The sequence below is a fragment of the Thalassophryne amazonica genome, chromosome 10 (genome assembly GCF_902500255.1).
Source record: "Thalassophryne amazonica chromosome 10, fThaAma1.1, whole genome shotgun sequence".
NCBI classification, from domain to species: Eukaryota; Metazoa; Chordata; class Actinopteri; order Batrachoidiformes; family Batrachoididae; genus Thalassophryne; species Thalassophryne amazonica.
In genome coordinates, this window is record NC_047112.1 from 84,121,807 (window position 1) to 84,143,139 (window position 21,333).

The 21,333-nt window shown below is 50.0% G+C and overlaps 1 protein-coding gene across 1 annotated transcript; it reads left to right on the top strand.

Annotated features, from left to right (window-relative positions):
- The first annotated feature begins 109 nt into the window (after positions 1-109).
- mmachc (metabolism of cobalamin associated C) lies at positions 110-20,072 on the top strand. Its single transcript, XM_034180388.1, has 5 exons — positions 110-320; positions 3,291-3,488; positions 3,594-3,746; positions 3,831-4,004; positions 19,560-20,072. Exons 1-5 carry the CDS (start codon positions 231-233, stop codon positions 19,740-19,742), a joined length of 798 nt encoding a protein of 265 aa, XP_034036279.1. The 5' UTR covers positions 110-230; the 3' UTR covers positions 19,743-20,072.
- The last annotated feature ends 1,261 nt before the right edge of the window (positions 20,073-21,333 follow it).

The following is a 21,333-nucleotide window of genomic DNA, read 5'->3' on the forward strand; positions in this document are numbered from 1 at the left end:
CTTCTGGGTAGTGTAGTTTAAGATCTAGTTCATAAAACTCACATTAATAGTTCTGTGATATTCTAAGCTATAAATTGGCATCTATATTCTGCTCACATAACCAATTTGGTTATGAAATAATTATACCACCAGTAAGTGCCCAGTCTGAGATTTTCTGGTCACATTCGAATTCCAGCAGAACATCATACCCCACAATCCATTGCTTTGTGTTCATAATCTCCAAACGCAATATGGCGGCGACAACTGTCAATGTGGAAAAAGTGACTGGGACGCTGGAAGACTCTCTGTCCAAACTCGGGTTTGAAGTCTATCCTCTAAAAGTATTGTGATACTCATATTTAACTTGGCTATAAATGTAAAAGGCATGTAATGTGCATTTATGTTACATAGGCGGTGGGAAAAGGCGGCATGGGGGTTTCTGTGCCCCCCACCCCAGTCAGACCTGGGGAGCTGACCTTCTATTTTCAGAAAATAATCTGAATACAGAATCTCTACTGATCAAATGACATACCAGTGTCCATTCTAACATACAAAACAAACAATGCAAGTGTAGGAGCTTCTCTGTGAGTCCTCCCACTCGCTCAGTTTAGGGTGCGAACGATCTCCAATGTGTGAGGCAGACGCTCTGTCCAGTCAGCCAGAGTACCCTTTGGCTGTCAGGGAAGTGAGTCCTATAGAGGGTTTTCAATCATGTGACCGATTTACTGCAGGACAGTTGCTGTCTCCATTCTGGATTACAAGGAGGCTGGCGCGTGATAGAAAAATAGAATGTACGGTTATTACGATGCTTTAAATCCTTGAGATAAAGCTATTTATCGTGATAGATGTGTAGCAGTTGGTTCAGTAGATCCGTATCTTATACCAGGTAGTGAATTTAGTGATGATGTAACGAACTGGCCGTCAGTGTCACACTGCAATATTGTGAACTAGGAAGCTGCCGACCAGGTCAGCCTCGCCGGCCTCCTGCAGAGCATCACAGCGGAGCTCTGAAAGCGGAGGTTGGTCTTGAAGTCCTGAGCAATTTCTCTCACCAGGCGCTGGAATGGCAGCTTACGGATCAGCAGCTCGGTGCTCGAGGACCACAATGTAAATAAGCATCCATATTGGAAGCATTCTTGTGTGTCCTCGGCAGTATTTTTATGTATTCTTATATAATTTTATTGCCGAATAAAATAAAATTCTGGGAGCAGTGGATTTCTGGTAGCAGCGGATCTCTCTCAGTGCCATGGTGCCGTGAGGCTTCTTTATACCGTCATTGAAGCTTCTGCAATTCTTCGCCAAATGCACGTAGCATATCACAGCGGCCATGCGTCGTAATCCAGAATGGCCACGGGACACAAAATGACGTGACTGATACGTCACATGAAAACCCTCTATTGACTCCCACACGCACAGCGACCCCTGCTGGCCTCTGTCACACTCACCCCCTTGAACCTCACTCCCATCCGCATCATGGCACCAATGTAACAGCTTTACTCTCTTCTGCGTTGTGTTTCTGTTATGACTCCTCCCACTCAATTCCCTCAGGACACAAACTCACAATCTCCAGCATAGGAGGTGGACACTCTGTCCAGTTGGCTAAAGCTGGGTTCTGGCCTAAGGGCTAAGGTCTACTGACTACCACATACACACTGGCTCCTTCTGACCTCTGTCACACAAATAAAAAAATCAGATTTTGTGTTGTTTCAAATAATGAGTAATATCAAGTAAATGCTGATGCATTTGATATCTACATTACAAATCATTAATTAAGCATACAAAGTATCAAAACAATACTTTTGAATGTATTATATAACACCTAAATAGATCTTTGTCATTTGATTGGTGGTTTGTATGTCACGTGACATGGATTTACGTACCATTTGCCATTGTGTTCCATTTACCATGCAATTTTAGTACTTCATATAACGGCTGAGTGGATGTTTGTCATTTGATTGGTGCTTTGTGTGTCACGTGACATGGATTATTTGTCCCATTTGTGTTGTGTTGCAGTTAGTATGCAAATTTAGTTCCATTTATTGTGCAAATTTGGTTCTGTACTTTTTGTACCACTGCACGCTGCAATGGTACAAAATTACAATCCCTATCTTTAACATTGAACACATTTCCAGAAATTCATAACTCTGTCAAAAAAGATCTAATTTCTTTCGTATTTGAGACTGTTATGTAGGATGGCATTCTTTATCAACTGACAAAGTTTAATCCAGATCTGATCCAGATTACAATTTCTGTGGCCATTTAAATTTAATTTTGAAAAGCCCTTTTAATTTATATTTTGCATTATATCTTTATTAAACATGTCCCAATCACTCTCATATTTGAAAGTGAGGTGCAGACTGACACTCACTATCGCCTGACAAAGTTCGATCCAGATCTGATCCAGATTGTGGATTTTGTGGGCATTTGAATTTAATATCGGCAACACGGTGGCTTAGTGGTTAGCACTGTTGCCTCACAGCGAGAAGGTCATGGGTTCAGTTCCCGCCCGTGGCCTTTCTGTGTGGAGTTCGCATGTTCTCCTCGGGTTTGCATGGGTTTCCTCCAGGTGCTCCAGTTTCCTCCCATGTCCAACGACATGCGGGTTAGGTGGATTGGAATCTTTAAATTGTCCGTAGGTGTGCGAGTGGGTGTGAATGTGTTTGTTTGTCTGTTTGTGGCCCTGTGACAGACTGGCGTCCTGTCCTGGGTGTACCCCACCTCACGCTCTGTGACTGCTGGGATAGGCTCCAGCCCCCCGCAACCCTTGATTGGACTAAGCGGTTGGAGATGAGTGTGTGTGAGTGAATTTAATATTGAAAAGCCCATTTGGTGTACATTTTGCATTATATCTCAATCAAAAGTGACTCTATCACTCTCATTTTTCTATTATGGATTTACCTACACCACCAAAATTAGAAGGGGGTTTCAATTTTATACTTGTCTGTTTATTTTCCAGTTATCAGTCAGAAACCAAGTGCCAAAAAGCAGTGACAAATTGTGCATAGCAGAGATAACTAATGTTCTGTGAAAATTATCTGAAAAAGAATTCAGAAACTGAAAAATTTGAAAAAAAAAACTGACAAAAAAACCTTTGATTCAAGTGCATGAACTAAATACATCCTCCTGATATTTGATCACATCAAATTTATCTTATGAAAAGCCACTTCTAACAGGACCCTGACATTTTTTTCCAATCTAAAATGTTGTGGAATTGGAAACCAGTGTTGGTGGAGGTTTCCGCTGTAAGAGCGCGGTGCTCTAGTTTATTTGTTTTTTTGTCACTGAACTATTCCTGCCTGTGTTGTTGTCAGATTGGGTGGTACAACTCGGTGGTGCCTCCATCCTGGCACCTGGCTTACCCAGACGACAGCCTGGCTGTGGTGGTGCTCAGCACTCCCGCCATGTTTGAACAAGCTTTCCTGCCTTTCTTGGAAGACAGAGGCTGCCAGGGTCTGTCTGACCCCATCGACCAGTGTGTCAAACGCTGTGTCTCCTCTGCCGTCTCACAGGTGAGAACGCTGCCTGATGCGTTTAGTTTATGTTCGGCTCCATCTGTTGTTTTGATGACAATCTGGTTGTGTCACCTGCTTGCGTCTCGTCTCTTTGCTCTGCAGTGTTTTCCAGGACAGAAGGTGGATGTGAGTTATGACTTTGAGCTGCTGCCCAGCAGGAAGCCAAAGTTCTTGGCTCAGACTGCTGCACACGTCTCTGGAGCCGCTTTCTACTACCAACAGGCCGACATCACAGATCAGCCATGGGACAAAAAAGTAATCCTGCTCTTTTACAAGAAAGTCTTTGCTGCTTCATTGCAACTATTCAGTGTCGATTTTGGTTCTGTTTACCTGTAGAAGATGTTTGGAGTGTGCATGCACCCGAGGTTTGGGGGCTGGTTTGCCATCAGAGCTCTGTTGATATTTGGAGGCGTGACCGTGGGACCTGAGCTGGTGCAGCCTGCTCCTCCGGACTGTGTTCCCTCCAGAGAGGACAGGATAAAGCTGCTGGAAGCCTTCAACTTTCACTGGAAGGTACAAGAACTCAACACAACAATACAGTAACATTTTTATAACGTCTCCCATTCTCTTCCACATTATTTGTACTTTGGTGAAATAGGGCGCCCCTAACTGCTCTTTGCCTGACACTAATAAACAGAAGGATACGCTTTTTTGTGTCCTCTAATTAACAGTTACAGTTCTACAAGTCAAATTGTTTCCCGCTTGAAAAGGTGGTAGAAATTCCATTCTAATCCAATTGCATTTTTTTCAGCAAATCTGATTGGTTAATTGTGTGAGATTTCAGACCATGAAATATCGTGTAAATGGTGGCAAAATATTAAAACTGTTTCACATTTCATGTGTTACTCTACTCCCTGTCCATGCGCATTGATATGCAGATGTCAATCAGGTGAGAGCCATAGGTTGCCAACCGCCATTAAACACGAAGAAGAAGAAGGAAAAAAAACAAATGGCGGAGCAACAACACGGAAATGGATTAATTTAAAGTACGATACGAAAGCAGTGATGTGGATTCTACTCACAGAATTTCCAGTTTGGCATGAAGACACTGTTGTTATGGTAAGCTTTGATGAGCCGACCACACCCTTTGTCTGCCTAACATTTTTACCGAACTATATTATTATGTGGATTAAGATGTAGCCTTCAGTGGTGGACACGCATCCGTGCAAATGTTGGAATTGGATTAGAATGGGAATAACCCACTTGTGTCTGATGATTTGCGGACGTTAATACTGGATTTTACCTAACCCCAACCTTAACTTACATCTCCGGTAAATTGAGTTTTACCAGCGACACGTTAGCGGAGAAAACAACAGGATTATTCCCTAAGTATAGTTTGAAAAGGTAACTTTCAAATAAAACTACAAATCACTAAGATGATGCAAAGACAAGATATTTAATATTTAATTTTATAAACTTAAATGCCTGTTTATGAATATCAGAGTTTTTAAAGCAATCAATTACAAATATAATCACTTTTAAACATTATCAATTACAAATATAATCACTTTTAAACGTTATCAAAAGAAAAGTAATCAATTAAAAATGCAATTACTTTTAAAAGTAATTGCAAATATAAATATAATTGCTTTTACAATTACAATTAATTGCAATTACTTTTGCAATTGGTTTTCTGTTTTAGGCCATTTTGTTATGATTGTAACACCACCACCACATATTGTACATAAATTCTTGTTTGGTGGTGGCCAAGTGGTTAGTGAGCTTGGTTTCAGTGCAGAAGGTTCCTGGTTCTATAGTAAGTGTTTAGAGGCTGTTATTTCTGCAAAAGGAGGATCTACTAAATATTGATGTATTTTTTCTGTTGGGGTGCCCAAATTTATGCACCTGCCTAATTTTGTTTAAAGAATTATTGCAGACTTTCTCTAAATCCTATCAACTTCATTTCAGTTCTCAAATATCACTGTGTTTGGACCAGCAACTTCAGTTAAATATATCATATAGCAGACAAACAACCAATGATTTATAAAGGAAAATCATGGAAATCATCTTGGGTGCCCAAATGTTTACATCCCACTGTAGTATTGAAAAATACGTGGCCAAGACTTTTGAAAAGAAAAAAAACACCCAAAAAACTGAAAAACAAGATCACCATGAAATGTCAAACACAACTGCTCCCAATTATTTCCAATTTACCTGTGATGATTACAAAATTTTTCCTTGCAAGATCTCTACTCTGTCCAGCTTGTGGCAGTGTTCAGCACATAATGGACAGGTCTGTTGTGTTTTATACAGGGTTCCCGCAGATCCTTAAATAGGCATTGAGTTTGTTAATCTAAAAATAAGGCCTTAATTGGTATTAAAATGTCTTAAATCTGTTGTGTGGGCCGCTGAAGAGGAGGTACTGCTGGCCCACCACCACCAGATGGCGCCCTGCTTGAAGTGCGGGCTTCAAGCATGAGAGGGCGTCATAGCAACCGGGAGTGACAGCTGTTACTCGTCATCAGCATCAGCTGTCACTCATCCACATCATCACCACCACCTTAAAGGCCGGACTGCAACTCCACCTCCCCGCCGAGAAATCAACTACCAATCAGGTAATTCTCTGCTAAACCTTAACTTCAAGTATTAGTCTGATCTCTTTTTGCAGCCGTTTTCCTGGGACGGATACCCCGTCTGCGGAGTTGGCGTTTGGTGTGGACTGCGACGGCTTCGCCTCACACCCCACCCAGATAAGTGGTTATCTCAGGAGCTGCACGAGTGTGTGATTGGAGGTGGAGGTTCTCCCTCCTAACTGAATACAGACTGTGGGATTACGGAGTGTGCGACCTCACACTCATCAGGACTGTCTCTGTTCTCTGCCAGCAGTACCGGGTCTGACTGCTGAAGACAGCGGCCACCTGGGGCGCAGGGCTTGGCGGCTCCGGTGTTCTTCAGCTCCGTTGGCAGTGGAAGCTGTGTGGGATCCGGCTCTTCTCTCGCCAGGCGTCTTCTATCGTCGAGCCTGCCCACACGTCACCTGGTGTATGATTGACAGTCACTATGTTGTTATTGTCTGTACGTCGTTGTGCGATTCACAACATTAAATTGTTACTTTTGGCTTATCCATTGTCCGTTCATTTACGCCCCCTGTTGTGGGTCCGTGTCACGACACTTTCACAACAGGATTTCTCGGCCAGCGTCATGGATCCTGAGGAGCGTCAACCATCGCTTGAACAGCCAATTGTAGAGCGAGGTGCACAGGCGCCAGCAGGAGGCGTGTTGGGTGAGCTGCAGCACATCTTAACCGCCTTTACTGCTCGGTTGGACTTAGTTACCGAGCAGAGCAGTGTTCTCAATCGTAGGATGGAGGCTCTCACCGCCCAGGTGGAAGCGCGTGCTCAGGGCGCTGCTGCAGCACCTCCTCCTGCTGACCGTGTGCCAGAAACAGACATTCCGCTGGTCGTTCAACGAACCCCCCCACCTTCCCCTGAAGCATACATAAGCCCTCCGGAGCCGTACGGAGGCTGTGTGGAGATGTGCGCGGACTTCTTGATGCAGTGCTCGCTCGTCTTTTCACAGCGTCCCGTCATGTACGCAGCAGACGCTAGCCGGGTGTCTTATGTGATCAATTTGCTTCGAGGTGAGGCACGCGCCTGGGCTACGGCGCTCTGGGAGCAGAATTCACGGCTCCTAACGGTTTATACTGAGTTTGTGAGGGAGTTCCGACAGGTGTTCGACCACCCTCATAGAGGTGAGACCGCTTCAAGTGTGCTGCTGTCGATACGGCAGGGGCGTCGGAGCGCAGCGAAGTATGCAGTCGACTTCCGCATCGCGGCAGCGCGAGCCGGCTGGAATGCTGTTGCGCTCCGCGCCGCCTTTGTAAACGGACTGTCTCTGGTCCTTAAGGAGCACCTGGTGGCGAAGGACGAGCCGCGGGATTTAGATGGGCTTATCGACCTGGTTATACGGTTAGACAACCGATTAACAGAACACCGACGGGAGCGAGACGAAGGGCGTGGTCAGGCACAAGCCGTCCCTCTTCCTCTCGGGTCCGAAAGGAAGCCGTCTTCCCCACGCTCCACAGCCAGGGCTCTCCACATGACGACTGCTCCCCCTGCTGACGTTGCTAGGGAAACGAGCAGGGCCAAAAATCGATCAGATCAGAGACAAAGGAGGCTGATCCGTGGAAAGTGTTTTCTCTGCAGCTCTACCGAGCACACACAGAATGCCCCAAACGGTCAAAACAGCAGCACTCGTCCTTAGAGACTGGGCTAAGGGTGGGTCACAACACCCACGTGGGGAAACCCCGACGATCTGCACGAATCCCAGTCACGAGCCTGAGTGGGGATCTAACCCTTCACGCCCCAGCACTGGTGGACACGGGGTCGGAGCGGAATCTGCTGGATAGCAGATGGGCAAAGGAGGTTGGGCTCCCTCTAGTGGCCTTACCGTCACCATTGTCGGTGCGGGCGCTAGATGGCACCCTTCTTCCACTAATCACACACCAGACACAGCCAGTGACATTGGTGGTGTCTGGGAATTACAGGGAGGAGATTGTGTTTTATGTAACACCTTCTACCTCCTGAGTAATTTTGGGTTTTCCATGGGTGTTAAAACACAATCCCCGGATTGATTGGCCGTCTGGGGTTGTGGTTCAGTGGAGCGAAACCTGCCACCGGGAGTGTTTAGGATCCTCGGTTCCACCTGGTGTGACAGCTAAGGAGGAGGTTTTAGTCCCCCCCAATCTGGTGGCGGTGCCAGCCGAGTACCACGACCTTGCTGACGTCTTCAGCAAGGATCTGGCACTCATGCTGTCCCCGCACCGTCCGTACGATTGTGCCATTGATTTGATACCGGGCGCTGAGTACCCGTCCAGCAGGCTGTACAACCTCTCAGGTCCGGAACGCAAATCAATGGAGACCTACATCCGGGACTCGTTAGCTGCCGGGTTGATCCGGAACTCCACCTCCCCAATGGGTGCTGGTTTCTTTTTTGTGGGCAAGAAGGACGGCGGACTCCGTCCATGCATTGATTACAGAGGGCTGAACGAGATCACGGTTCGCAACCGATACCCGTTACCTCTGTTGGATTCGGTGTTCACGCCACTGCATGGAGCCCAAATTTTCACGAAATTGGATCTTAGAAATGCTTATCACCTGGTTCGGATCTGGGAGGGAGACGAGTGGAAGACGGCATTTAACACCCCGTTAGGTCACTTTGAGTACCTGGTCATGCCGTTCGGCCTCACCAATGCGCCCGCGACGTTCCAAGCATTGGTTAATGACGTCTTGCGGGACTTCCTGCATCGGTTTGTCTTCATGTATCTAGACGATATACTCATCTTTTCTCCGGATCCTGAGACGCATGTCAAGCATGTACGTCAGGTCCTACAGCGGTTGTTGGAGAACCGGCTGTTTGTTAAGGGCGAGAAGTGTGAGTTCCACCGCACTTCTTTGTCCTTCCTGGGGTTCATAATCTCCTCCAACTCCGTCGCCCCTGATCCAGCCAAGGTTGCGGCGGTGAGAGATTGGCCCCAACCAACGAACCGTAGGAAACTACAACAGTTCCTCGGTTTTGCAAATTTCTACCGGAGGTTCATCAAGAGCTACAGTCAGGTAGTTAGCCCCCTGACAGCCCTGACCTCCACAAAAGTCCCCTTCACCTGGTCGGTTCGGTGCGAAGCCGCGTTTAGGGAGTTGAAACGCCGGTTCTCGACTGCACCGGTTCTGGTGCAGCCCGATCCCAATCGCCAGTTCGTAGTTGAAGTGGATGCCTCTGACTCAGGGATAGGAGCCGTGCTATCCCAGAGTGGGGAGTCCGACAAGGTTCTCCATCCTTGTGCCTACTTTTCCCGCAGGTTGACCCCAGCTGAACGGAACTATGACGTCGGCAATCGGGAACTTCTTGCAGTGAAGGAGGCTCTTGAGGAGTGGAGACACCTGTTGGAGGGAGCATCGGTACCATTTACGGTTTTCACGGACCATCGGAACCTGGAGTACATCCGGACCGCGAAGCATCTGAACCCCAGGCAAGCCCGCTGGTTGCTGTTCTTCGGGCGTTTTGACTTCCGGATCACCTACCGCCCCGGGACAAAGAACCAACGATCTGACGCCCTGTCCCGGGTGCATGAAGAGGAGGTCAAGACCGAGCTGTCAGACCCCCCCTGAAACCATCATCCCCGAGTCCACTGTCGTGGCCACCCTTACCGGGAGGCCCTGACACGGAACCTGGACCCGGGGACAGGTCCGAAGGACAAACTGTACGTCCCACCAGAGGCCAGGGCTGCGGTTCTTGACTTCTGTCACGGTTCCAAGCTCTCCTGTCACCCAGGGGTGCAAAGGACCGTGGCAGTGGTCCGGCAGCGCTTCTGGTGGGCGTCTATGGAAGCCGACGTCTGGGAGTATGTCCAGGCCTGCACCACCTGTGCCAGGGGCAAAGCCGACCACCACAAGGCCCAAGGCCTCCTCCAGCCTCTGCCTGTGCCTCGTCGCCCCTGGTCTCATATCGGCCTGGACTTTGTCATGGGCCTCCCGCCGTACCAGGGCAACACCACCATCTTAACGATAGTGGACCGGTTCTCCAAGGCGGCCCACTTCGTGGCCCTCCTGAAGCTCCCGACGGCCCGGGAGACTGCAGACCTCCTGGTCCACCACGTCGTGCGTCTGCATGGGATTCCAGCAGACATTGTCTCAGATCATGGTCCTCAGTTCTCCTCCCAGGTCTGGAGGAGTTTCTGCAGGGATCTGGGGGCCACCGTCAGTCTCTCGTCTGGGTACCACCCCCAGACGAACGGGCAGGCAGAGCGGACTAACCAGGAACTGGAGCAGGCCCTCCGCTGCGTGACCTCTGCGCACCCGACGGCCTGGAGTGACCATCTGGGCTGGATCAAGTACGCTCATAACAGCCAAGTCTCGTCTGCCACCGGCCTCTCCCCGTTTGAAGCGTGTTTGGGGTACCAGCCCCCATTGTTCCCACTAGTGGAGGGAGAGGTCGGGGTGCCCTCGGTCCAGGCCCATCTGAGAAGGTGCCGTCGGGTGTGGCGTACCGCCCGCTCTGCCCTGCTCAAAGCCCGGACGAGGGCCAAGAACCATGCAGACCGCCGGCGTGCCCCGGCCCCTGCGTATCAGCCTGGGCAGGAGGTTTGGCTTTCCATGAAGGACATTCCCCTGCAGGTGGAATCCCAGAAGTTGAAGGACAGATACATCGGACCTTTCCCCATACTCAGGATCCTCAGTCCAGCCGCAGTGAAGCTGAAGCTGCCACCCAGTTTTCCATGTGTCACGCATCAAACCTCATCACCTTTCACCCCTCTGTACCCCCGGACCGGCGCCGCCTCTTGCCCGGATCATCGACGGGGAGCCGGCTTGGACTGTGCGCCGGCTTCTGGACGTCCGTCGGAAGAGCCGGGGGTTCCAGTATTTGGTGGACTGGGAGGGGTATGGACCCGAAGAACGCTCCTGGGTGAAGAGGAGCTTCATCCTGGACCCGGCCCTCCTGGCCGACTTCTACCGGCGGCACCCGGACAAGCCTGGCGCCCGTTGAGGGGGGGGTCCTGTTGTGTGGGCCGCTGAAGAGGAGGTACTGCTGGCCCACCACCACCAGATGGCGCCCTGCTTGAAGTGCGGGCTTCAAGCATGAGAGGGCGTCATAGCAACCGGGAGTGACAGCTGTTACTCGTCATCAGCATCAGCTGTCACTCATCCACATCATCACCACCACCTTAAAGGCTGGACTGCAACTCCACCTCCCCGCCGAGAAATCAACTACCAATCAGGTAATTCTCTGCTAAACCTTAACTTCGAGTATTAGTCTGATCTCTTTTTGCAGCCGTTTTCCTGGGATGGATACCCTGTCTGCGGAGTTGGCGTTTGGTGTGGACTGCGACGGCTTCGCCTCACACCCCACCCAGATAAGTGGTTATCTCAGGAGCTGCACGAGTGTGTGATTGGAGGTGGAGGTTCTCCCTCCTTACTGAATACAGACTGTGGGATTACGGAGTGTGCGACCTCACACTCATCAGGACTGTCTCTGTTCTCTGCCAGCAGTACCGGGTCTGACTGCTGAAGACAGCGGCCACCTGGGGCGCAGGGCTTGGCGGCTCCAGTGTTCTTCAGCTCCGTTGGCAGTGGAAGCTGTGTGGGATCCGGCTCTTCTCTCGCCAGGCGTCTTCTATCGTCGTCACCTGGTGTATGATTGACAGTCACTATATTGTTATTGTCTGTACGTCGTTGTGCGATTCACAACATTAAATTGTTACTTTTGGCTTATCCATTGTCCGTTCATTTATGCCCCCTGTTGTGTTGTGAAAGTGTAGGTACACGGACCCACAACAGGGGGCGTAATGAACGGACAATGGAGAAAGGTGAATAACAAGTTTTACTGTTGTGAAACGAGCACAACGAATACAACAATTAACAATTTTGGGTCGAATCTGCTGGTGTCGTGTGGGCAGGCTCGAAGGTAGGAGACGTCCGTCTCAGTCGAACCGGAACCACCCAGATCTCCTCTGCCACCGAACCCTGGAAATACTGGAACCGCCAAGTCCCGAATTCCCAGGTGGCCACTGCCTCCGCTCGTCGGATCCGGTACTGCTGGCGGGAGAGAGCAACAACACACAGGTGTGGATGCGACAGCACCCAGTAACGGAGAGGGGAAGAGCCGCCTCCACCTCTTGTCAATATATAACAGGAAGGTGAGTACTTATCCAAGCAATTTAGCTATCAGTAGTCAGCAGTCCTGAAAAGGTTTAACAAGTTTTAGCTGGTTATTCAGACTATGAATGCAGAGAACGTTACCTCAGTCTTAAGGCGATATCTCGGCACTGAGGTGGAGACGCCGTCCTCCTGATATACCTCTGTGCTGAGTGGAACAGCTGTGTCTGGTGATGGGTGACAGCTGTCACCCAGGCTACTCCCATAAGGCGGCAGCGCCCTCTGGTGCCTGGAGCCCGCACTCCAGGCAGGGCGCCCTCTGGTGGTGGTGGGCCAGCAGTACCTCCTCTTCAACGGCCCACACAACAGGACCCCCCCCTCAACGGGCGCCTCCTGGCGCACGACCGGGCTTGTCCGGATGGCGACGGTAGAAGTCGGCCAGGAGGGCCGGGTCCAGGATGAAGCCCTTCTTCACCCAGGAGCGCTCCTCGGGTCCGTACCCCTCCCAGTCCACCAGATACTGAAAACCCCGGCCCATCCGACGGACATCAAGGAGCCGGCGGACAGTCCAAGCCGGTGCTCCGTCGATGATCCGTGCAGGAGGCGGCGCCGGACCCGGGGTGCAGAGGGGTGAGGTGTGAAGGGGCTTGATCCGGGAAACATGAAAAACTGGATGGATCCGCAGTGAGGCCGGAAGCTGGAGCCTCACTGCGGCGGGGTTGATGACCTTGAGGATCTTATAAGGTCCGATGTACCGTTCTTGGAGTTTCGGTGAGTCAACCTGTAGAGGAATGTCCTTGGTGGACAACCAGACCTCCTGCTCAGGACGATACTTGGGGCCGGGGCTCGCCGCCGGTCTGCATGTTTCTTCGCCCTCGTCCGGGCCTGCAACAAGGCAGAGCGGGCGGCACGCCACACCCGACGGCACTTCCGTAGGTGGGCCTGGACCGAGGGCACACCGACCTCTCCCTCAACCACCGGAAACAATGATACCCCAAGCACACCTCAAACGGGGAGAGGCCGGTGGCTGATGACACTTGGCTGTTGTGGGCGTACTCGATCCAGGCCAGGTGGGTACTCCAGGCCGTCCGGTGCGCGGCTGTCACACAGCGAAGTGTCTGCTCCAGTTCCTGATTCGCCCGCTCTGCCTGCCCGTTGGTCTGGGGGTGGTACCCAGACGAGAGGCTGACCGTGGCTCCCAGTTCCCGGCAGAAGCTCCTCCAGACATGTGAGGTGAACTGGGGACCGCGATCGGAGACGATGTCTGATGGTATGCCATGCAGACGGACGACGTGGTGGACCAGGAGGTCCGCTGTCTCCTGGGCCGTTGGGAGCTTCGGGAGGGCCACGAAGTGGGCCGCCTTGGAGAAACGGTCCACTATCGTGAAGACGACGGTGTTTCCCTGGGACGGCGGGAGACCCGTGACGAAGTCCAGACCGATGTGGGACCAGGGGCGATGAGGCACGGGCAGTGGCTGTAGCTGCCCTGAGGTCCTTCTGTGGTCGGCCTTGCCCCTGGCGCAGGTGGTACAGGCCTGGACGTAGTCCCGGACGTCGGCCTCCAGGGATGCCCACCAGAAGCGTTGCCGGACGACTGTCACGGTCCTACGCACCCCTGGGTGACAGGAGAGCTTCGAACCGTGACAGAAGTCCAGGACTGCAGCCCTAGCCTCTGGTGGGACGTATAGTCTGTTCTTTGGTCCGTTTCCGGGGTCCGGGACACGGGTCAGGGCCTCCCGGACGGTCTTCTCCACGTCCCAGGTGAGGGCGGCCACGATAGCGGACTCCGGGATGATGGGATCCGGGGGATCCGACGGTTCTGTTTTGACTTCATCTTCGTGCACCCGGGACAATGCATCCGACCTCTGATTCTTGGTCCCGGGACGGTAGGTAATCCGGAAGTCAAAACGGCCAAAGAACAGTGACCAGCGGGCTTGCCTGGGGTTCAGCCGCTTGGCGGTCCTGATATACTCCAGGTTCCGATGGTCAGTGAAAACCGTGAACGGCACGGCTGTTCCCTCCAACAGATGTCTCCACTCTTCAAGGGCCTCTTTCACAGCAAGGAGTTCCCGATTGCCGACGTCATAGTTCCGTTCAGCGGGGGTCAACCTGCGAGAAAAATAGGCACACGGGTGAAGGACCTTATCGGTCTTCCCGCTCTGGGAGAGCACCGCTCCTATCCCTGAGTCCGAGGCATCCACTTCAACCACTAACTGGCGGCTAGGATCGGGCTGCACCAGAACTGGTGCAGACGAGAAGCGCCGTTTCAACTCCTTGAACGCGGCTTCGCACCGATCCGACCAGGTGAAGGGGACTTTTGGTGAGGTCAGGGCTGTCAGGGGGCTAACTACCTGACTATAGCCCTTAATGAACCTCCTGTAGAAATTAGCAAAACCGAGGAACTGTTGCAGCTTCCTACGGCTTGTAGGTTGGGGCCAATCTCTCACCGCCGCAACCTTGGCCGGATCAGGGGCGACGGAGTTAGAGGAGATGATGAACCCCAGGAAGGACAAAGAAGTGCGGTGGAATTCACACTTCTCGCCCTTCACAAACAGGCGGTTCTCCAACAACCGCTGCAGAACCTGACGGACATGCCGGACATGAGTCTCAGGATCCGGGGAAAAGATGAGTATATCGTCCAGATACACGAAGACGAACCGGTGCAGGAAGTCCCGCAGGACATCATTTACCAACGCTTGGAAGGTCGCGGGAGCATTAGTGAGACCGAACGGCATGACCAGGTACTCAAAATGGCCCAACAGGGTGTTAAATGCCGTCTTCCATTCGTCTCCCTTCCGGATCCGAACCAAATGATACGCATTCCTAAGATCAAGTTTGGTGAAGATATTGGCTCCATGCAAGGGGGTGAACACTGAATCCAACAGGGGCAACGGGTATCGATTGCGAACCGTGATTTCGTTCAACCCCCTATAATCAATGCATGGACGAAGCCCGCCATCCTTTTTACCCACAAAAAAGAAACCAGCACCCATCGGAGAGGTGGAATTCCGGATCAACCCGGCAGCTAATGAGTCCCGGATGTAGGTCTCCATTGATTCACGCTCCGGCCGTGAGAGGTTGTACAGCCTACTGGACGGGAACTCACTGCCTGGAACCAAATCAATGGCACAATCATACGGGCGGTGGGGAGGAAGCGTGAGAGCCAGATCCTTGCTGAACACGTCAGCGAGGTCATGGTACTCCGCCGGCACCGCCTTCAGATTGGGCGGGACTCGGACCTCCTCCTTAGCTTGGGAGCCGGGAGGAACCGAGGAACCTAGACACTCCCGATGGCAGGTTTCGCTCCACTGAACCACTACCCCGGACGGCCAATCGATCCGGGGATTGTGCTTTAGCATCCATGGAAACCCCAAAACCACACGGGAGGTGGCCTGAGTCACAAAGAACTCGATCACCTCCCGGTGGTTACCTGACACCACCAGAGTTACTGGAGGTGTCTTATGCGTGATTGGTGGGAGTAGGGAGCCATCTAGTGCCCGAACCTGCACAGGCGAGGTAAGAGCCACCAGAGGGAGCCCTATCTCCCTGGCCCATCTACTGTCAAGCAGATTCCCCTCAGAGCCCGTGTCCACCAGTGCTGGGGCCTTCAGGGTTGAATCCTCAAACAGGATCGTGACTGGGAGTTGTGTAGCAATGTGGGTGTGTCCCACGTGAATGTTTTGGCCCACCCCTGGCCCAGTCTCTAGGGCCGGGCGTTTGGCGTTTGACCGCTCGGGGCAGTCTCTCACATGGTGCTCTATTGAACCACAAACAAGACACGCTCCGTGGGTCCATCTCCTCTGTGCATCTGGTGCCCTAAATGTTGCCCTACTCGTGTCCCTAGCTTCGTCAGTAGGGGGAGCTGTGACCCCACGGAGCGCAGGGGCTGTGGAGCGTGGGGAAGGCGGAGCTCGATCGGAACCGGAAGGGAGAGGGACGACGCGTGCCTGGCCACGCCCTTCGCCTCGTTCCCGACGGCGTTCTTCTAACCGGTTGTCGAGTCGTATGACCAGATCGATGAGCCCGTCTAAGTCCCGCGGTTCGTCCTTCGCCACCAGGTGCTCTTTTAGGACCAATGACAGTCCGTTTACAAAGGCGGCGCGGAGGGCAGTGCTATTCCAGCCGGATCTCGCCGCCGCGATGCGGAAGGCGACTGCATAGGCAGCTGCGCTCCGACGCCCCTGTCTCATTGACAGTAGCGCGGTTGAAGCGGACTCTCCTCTGTTGGGATGGTCGAACACCGTTCTGAGCTCCCGTACAAACCCAACGTATGTATGAAGGAGCCGTGAGTTCTGCTCCCAGAGCGCTGTAGCCCAAGCGCGTGCCTCCCCGCGAAGCAGATTTATTACATAAGCTACTTTGCTAGCATCAGTCGCGTACATCACGGGACGCTGTGCGAAGACGAGCGAACACTGCATCAGAAAATCCGCGCACGTCTCCACACAGCCTCCGTACGGTTCTGGAGGGCTTATGTATGCTTCTGGGGACGGAGGAAGGGACCGTTGAACGACCAGTGGAACGTCACTTTCACGCGCAGGGTCCTGGGGAGGGAGAGCCGCAGCGGCGCCCGAAGGGCGCGCCTCCACTTGTGCGGCGAGAGCCTCCACCCTGCGGTTTAGGAGAACGTGCTGCTCGGTCATTAAATCGATCCAAGAGGTGAAAGCGGTGAGGATCCGCTGCAACTCACCGATTACCCCTCCCGAAGCCGCCGACGCGCCTTGGTCTTCCATTGGCCGTTCAACAGCCGGTTGACGCCCCTCGGGGTCCATGACGCTGGCCGAGATATCCTGTTGTGAAAGTGTAGGTACACGGACCCACAACAGGGGGCGTAATGAACGGACAATGGAGAAAGGTGAATAACAAGTTTTACTGTTGTGAAACGAGCACAACGAATACAACAATTAACAATTTGGGGTCGAATCCACTGGTGTCGTGTGGGCAGGCTCGAAGGTAGGAGACGTCCGTCTCAGTCGAACCGGAACCACCCAGATCTCCTCTGCCACCGAACCCTGGAAATACTGGAACCGCCAAGTCCCGAATTCCCAGGTGGCCACTGCCTCCGCTCGTCGGATCCGGTACTGCTGGCGGGAGAGAGCAACAACACACAGGTGTGGATGCGACAGCACCCAGTAACGGAGAGGGGAAGAGCCGCCTCCACCTCTTGTCAATATATAACAGGAAGGTGAGTACTTATCCAAGCAATTTAGCTATCAGTAGTCAGCAGTCCTGAAAAGGTTTAACAAGTTTTAGCTGGTTATTCAGACTATGAATGCAGAGAACGTTACCTCAGTCTTAAGGCGATATCTCGGCACTGAGGTGGAGACGCCGTCCTCCTGATATACCTCTGTGCTGAGTGGAACAGCTGTGTCTGGTGATGGGTGACAGCTGTCACCCAGGCTACTCCCATAAGGCGGCAGCGCCCTCTGGTGCCTGGAGCCCGCACTCCAGGCAGGGCGCCCTCTGGTGGTGGTGGGCCAGCAGTACCTCCTCTTCAGCGGCCCACACAACATGTTGTGGGTCCGTGTCACGACACTTTCACAACAAAATCAGTCTTTCAAAAGTTTTTAATTCAATCAAAGCCTCTCTTTATCACAAAATCTTTTTTATAGGCATTGCTGGAATGTTCAAGGCAGAGACACTTTCAACTAGTCAGATGTAACTTACATGATGTCATGGAGAAGCGCAAATTTGATGAAATGTAATGATGCTGTTTTATGTTACAATAAATATTTGGGCAAATTTGTCTCTAACCCTCATGCATTTATATTGTTTTCTCCCACTCTCTCTCTCTCTCTCTCTCAAATTTCTTTCCAAGTGGCATTTAAAAAGGTCTTAAATAAAATTGAATCTTTCTTGCTTTTAATCTACATGAACCCTGTTTATATAAACAGCACAAAGTTACTTTTGGATTCATCTGGTGCTTCAAAGTTAACCCATGTCTAATCATTTTATCTTCATTATATGCCCTTTTAATTTGGTGACTTACTAGATGACAGAATTTATTGTTTTTGAGTTATTGTCTTAATAAACTTGAGCCGAGGCTTTTCCAGAGCCAAGGAATATGGTCACTTTAAACATGCTTGATTTTTTTGTCCCATACAGTCGAACTGTATAATAGTTCCTGACAAACTACTGAAAATACCCCCACCCCAAAAAAAAAAATCAACCCCTGGATGAACCCCTTGATCCAGAGCTTCTCAAAAAGTTGAATGGTTTTTACTTGGCCCATGCACCCTACACCGAGTTCATAAATTTCACTCTGGCATGTTTTGCTGTTAACAGACAAACAAGCAAACTAAGCAACAGTCTTGGAAACTCAGTCTTTTTGGTGGAGGTAATAACATGCCAAACAGGCAAACATGACTTTGCTACAAGATCAGCCTCGAATAAAAGTTGGTCACTTTGTGAGCGAAGATGGAACCACATTCGTCACCCGAGTCCACGACCGAGTTGCGATTGAAAAATGGCCTCTGCTCGCCCTCACTCTCACAGACTCTTACTGGGGTTGCAGGCTGGTCTCAGTGAGGTCTCCATGGTCTGAAAAAAGATCCCTCTTGGTCGCCATCACTCTCCATCGGTCTCCAACAGGTGTCCGAGTATATTGAACTGTTTAAAACACTCACACAAGTTGTACGACCAGTTAACAGATACATGGGTCCCATAATAGTTCTTGATAAACTCTCACATCACCTACGGGCCGTAATTGACTCTCAATTGACTCTGCATGGGGTCGCATCAATGATCGCGGATATTGACATGTATTTCACTCGCATAATTCAGTGGCACTGTAAGTTTGGTGTAAACGCAAATAACAGATCACAACGGAGACCAGCCAAGACTTGTGAGGGCTGACAAAATGTCATGATCTTGTAGGTCTTATAGGTCTCAGTCTGGTGTAACAATGTTACTCGCTGAGTGCTTCCCTCAGTTTTAGGTGTTTTAATGAAACGATGAGTACAAATCTCTACATAAAGGCCAAGACTGAAAACAACTGCTGCATGTTCATGACCGTTAAACTGTAACAACTCATAAACATTTCCAGCACTTGTAGGCCCTTTAAGAAAGAAGCAGGTTCTGTTCAGTGGTGACATTTCTGTGCTGACACAGTGCAGCTCTGTGGAGAGAAAAAACAAACTGGATTGTGGGGTAATAGTTGTCATTCAAAAAACACATAAAATTGTGTACCAGTTGTACAACAGTGGACATTTATAGATTTTTTTTTAACATTTAAGTAAATGGATCACAGTTACTTATTAATTATACAGTTAATTGTGTCACAGGTCTCACAGCACAGATTTCAGTCTTGGTTCTGTTTTTCTGGTTTGTGTTATTACAGTAAGTGCTCTCTGTGTGTGTGTGTGTGTGGTGTGTGTGTGTGTGTGTGTGTGTGTGTGTGTGTGTGTGTGTGTGTGTGTGTGTGTGTGTGTGTGTGTGTGTGTGTGTGTGTGTGTGTGTGTGTGTGTGTGTGTGTCATCAGGACTGGAGCTACAGAGACTTTGTCCGCCTGATTCAGACTTACTCCCAGAAACAGAGGGACTATTTTGCCACCGTGCCCGCCCAGCGGTTTGCTCTGCTCAGGAGCTGGGGGCTGCTGTCACAGGACAGCGAGTGTTCTGACCCCGGCTCCGACACACTGACGCAGGTGAAAGGACACTGTTAAAACAGATTAACCCGCCCCCTTGCACAGGCCTCAAATTAAATATCGATTGATTCCTCATCAAACAATATGACATTGAAGCTCAGGAACAGATGTTGATCTAAGCTTGTTAAGTTTTGGTGAATGCGGGTTTGTGTTGTGTGGGAGTGTCCTTCCATTATTTGCATATGAACTCTGAAATCCGTATGGCTGCTCGCTCATGTTTCATTCTTCTAGCACTTCCAACTTAACTGAAACTTAAAGGAACAGTTCACTTATTTTATAACCTTACTTGTATTAAGAATTGCTAATCAAATCTGTGAGGGCTCCACTCACCTTTGACAACTGTCATATGAGACAAGTCCTATTTTCAAATTAGAATGATGCTCAGGGAGTGCAGCACCCAGACCGCACAGGTTTGAGTCTAATTCCTGCAAATTAACTCTCTCTGATACAGTGGTACCATCATATATGTGGCCTCGCCATCCGATCTGTTCTGTCCAAAATCGAGCTACTTTACCCTTGACCATTGACCCCCACCACCACCACTATGTCTAATCCAAATTCACTCCAGTCATTTTTTAACGGTGATGACCATGAATTTGTCCCAAGTTACCCAAGTTCAAACGTCATGTAACCAATGGAAAGGTGATGATTGACTTCATATTAGTGAACACAGGTGTATCTTTAACCAATTCTTCAAAAACGCCATTCTAAACATCCCCTCTACATGACCACTTGAAATACAGGCATCGGTGCCTGACGCACCTCCATCACGGCCTGAGACTACTCCCCACTCTTAGCTATGCAGGTCATCAGCTGGGGACCACCAGTCCTTAATGTTTCGCTCTTTTTCCCCAGTACATCTATGGGTGACATAACAATAACAGGGACAAGAATAACACAGCATAAGCATTGAGCCTAAGATTTGACGTTGGCCTGTGGCCTTCAGTTTTAACTAATTTTCCTAAAAATCACTTTGTCCTTGTTTGACTTGCAGCCATTCAGCCAAGTTTGGTCCAATACGTTTGTTCACATACAGATGGTTGGAACAACAAATAACCATATGGTACAACAACATGCGCTACCACTGAGGGCGAGTGTAAAAACTGTTATAAAATTAAGTACATGGGTATTATTTTGCAAGTTAAACTTGAAATGACCTCAAAACCCTGTTTTTCTAAACTGTAAAATTTCATAATGTAGTTATTAACACGTCTGTGGCTGTTATGATGACTGACAACCAGTGTTGCCACAGGAACTTTGAAAAGTACCTTTATACAGTTACATTTTACAGTTACTTTATATAGTTACTTCATTAGCAGCTACGGACAACTTGTCAGCAGCTGCCGAATGTAGCTAATAAGTAACTAGTAATCTAACTTGGTTATGTTTAAGATTGAATACTCAGAAAAGTAACTATTAGTTACTTTGCTGATGACTCAGTCTTAAAAGTAACCAAATTATATTACTAGTTAACGTATTAGCTACATTATGTATTAGTTACAAGTAACTGCATAAAACTGCTACTGAAGTAACTGTAAAAAGTAACTAAAAAAGTAACTAATAAAGTAACATTTCAAAATAACTGGCAACACTGCTTACAATGTACAAT

Excerpts from the sequence above, each read along its gene's own strand:
- mmachc (XM_034180388.1), top strand. The coding sequence starts at position 231 with ATGGCGGCGACAACTGTCAATGTGGAAAAAGTGACTGGGACGCTGGAA. Across the intron at positions 321-3,290 it reads TTGAAGTCTATCCTCTAAAA|ATTGGGTGGTACAACTCGGT; the intron begins GTATTGTGATAC and ends TGTTGTTGTCAG. Across the intron at positions 3,747-3,830 it reads ATCAGCCATGGGACAAAAAA|ATGTTTGGAGTGTGCATGCA; the intron begins GTAATCCTGCTC and ends TACCTGTAGAAG.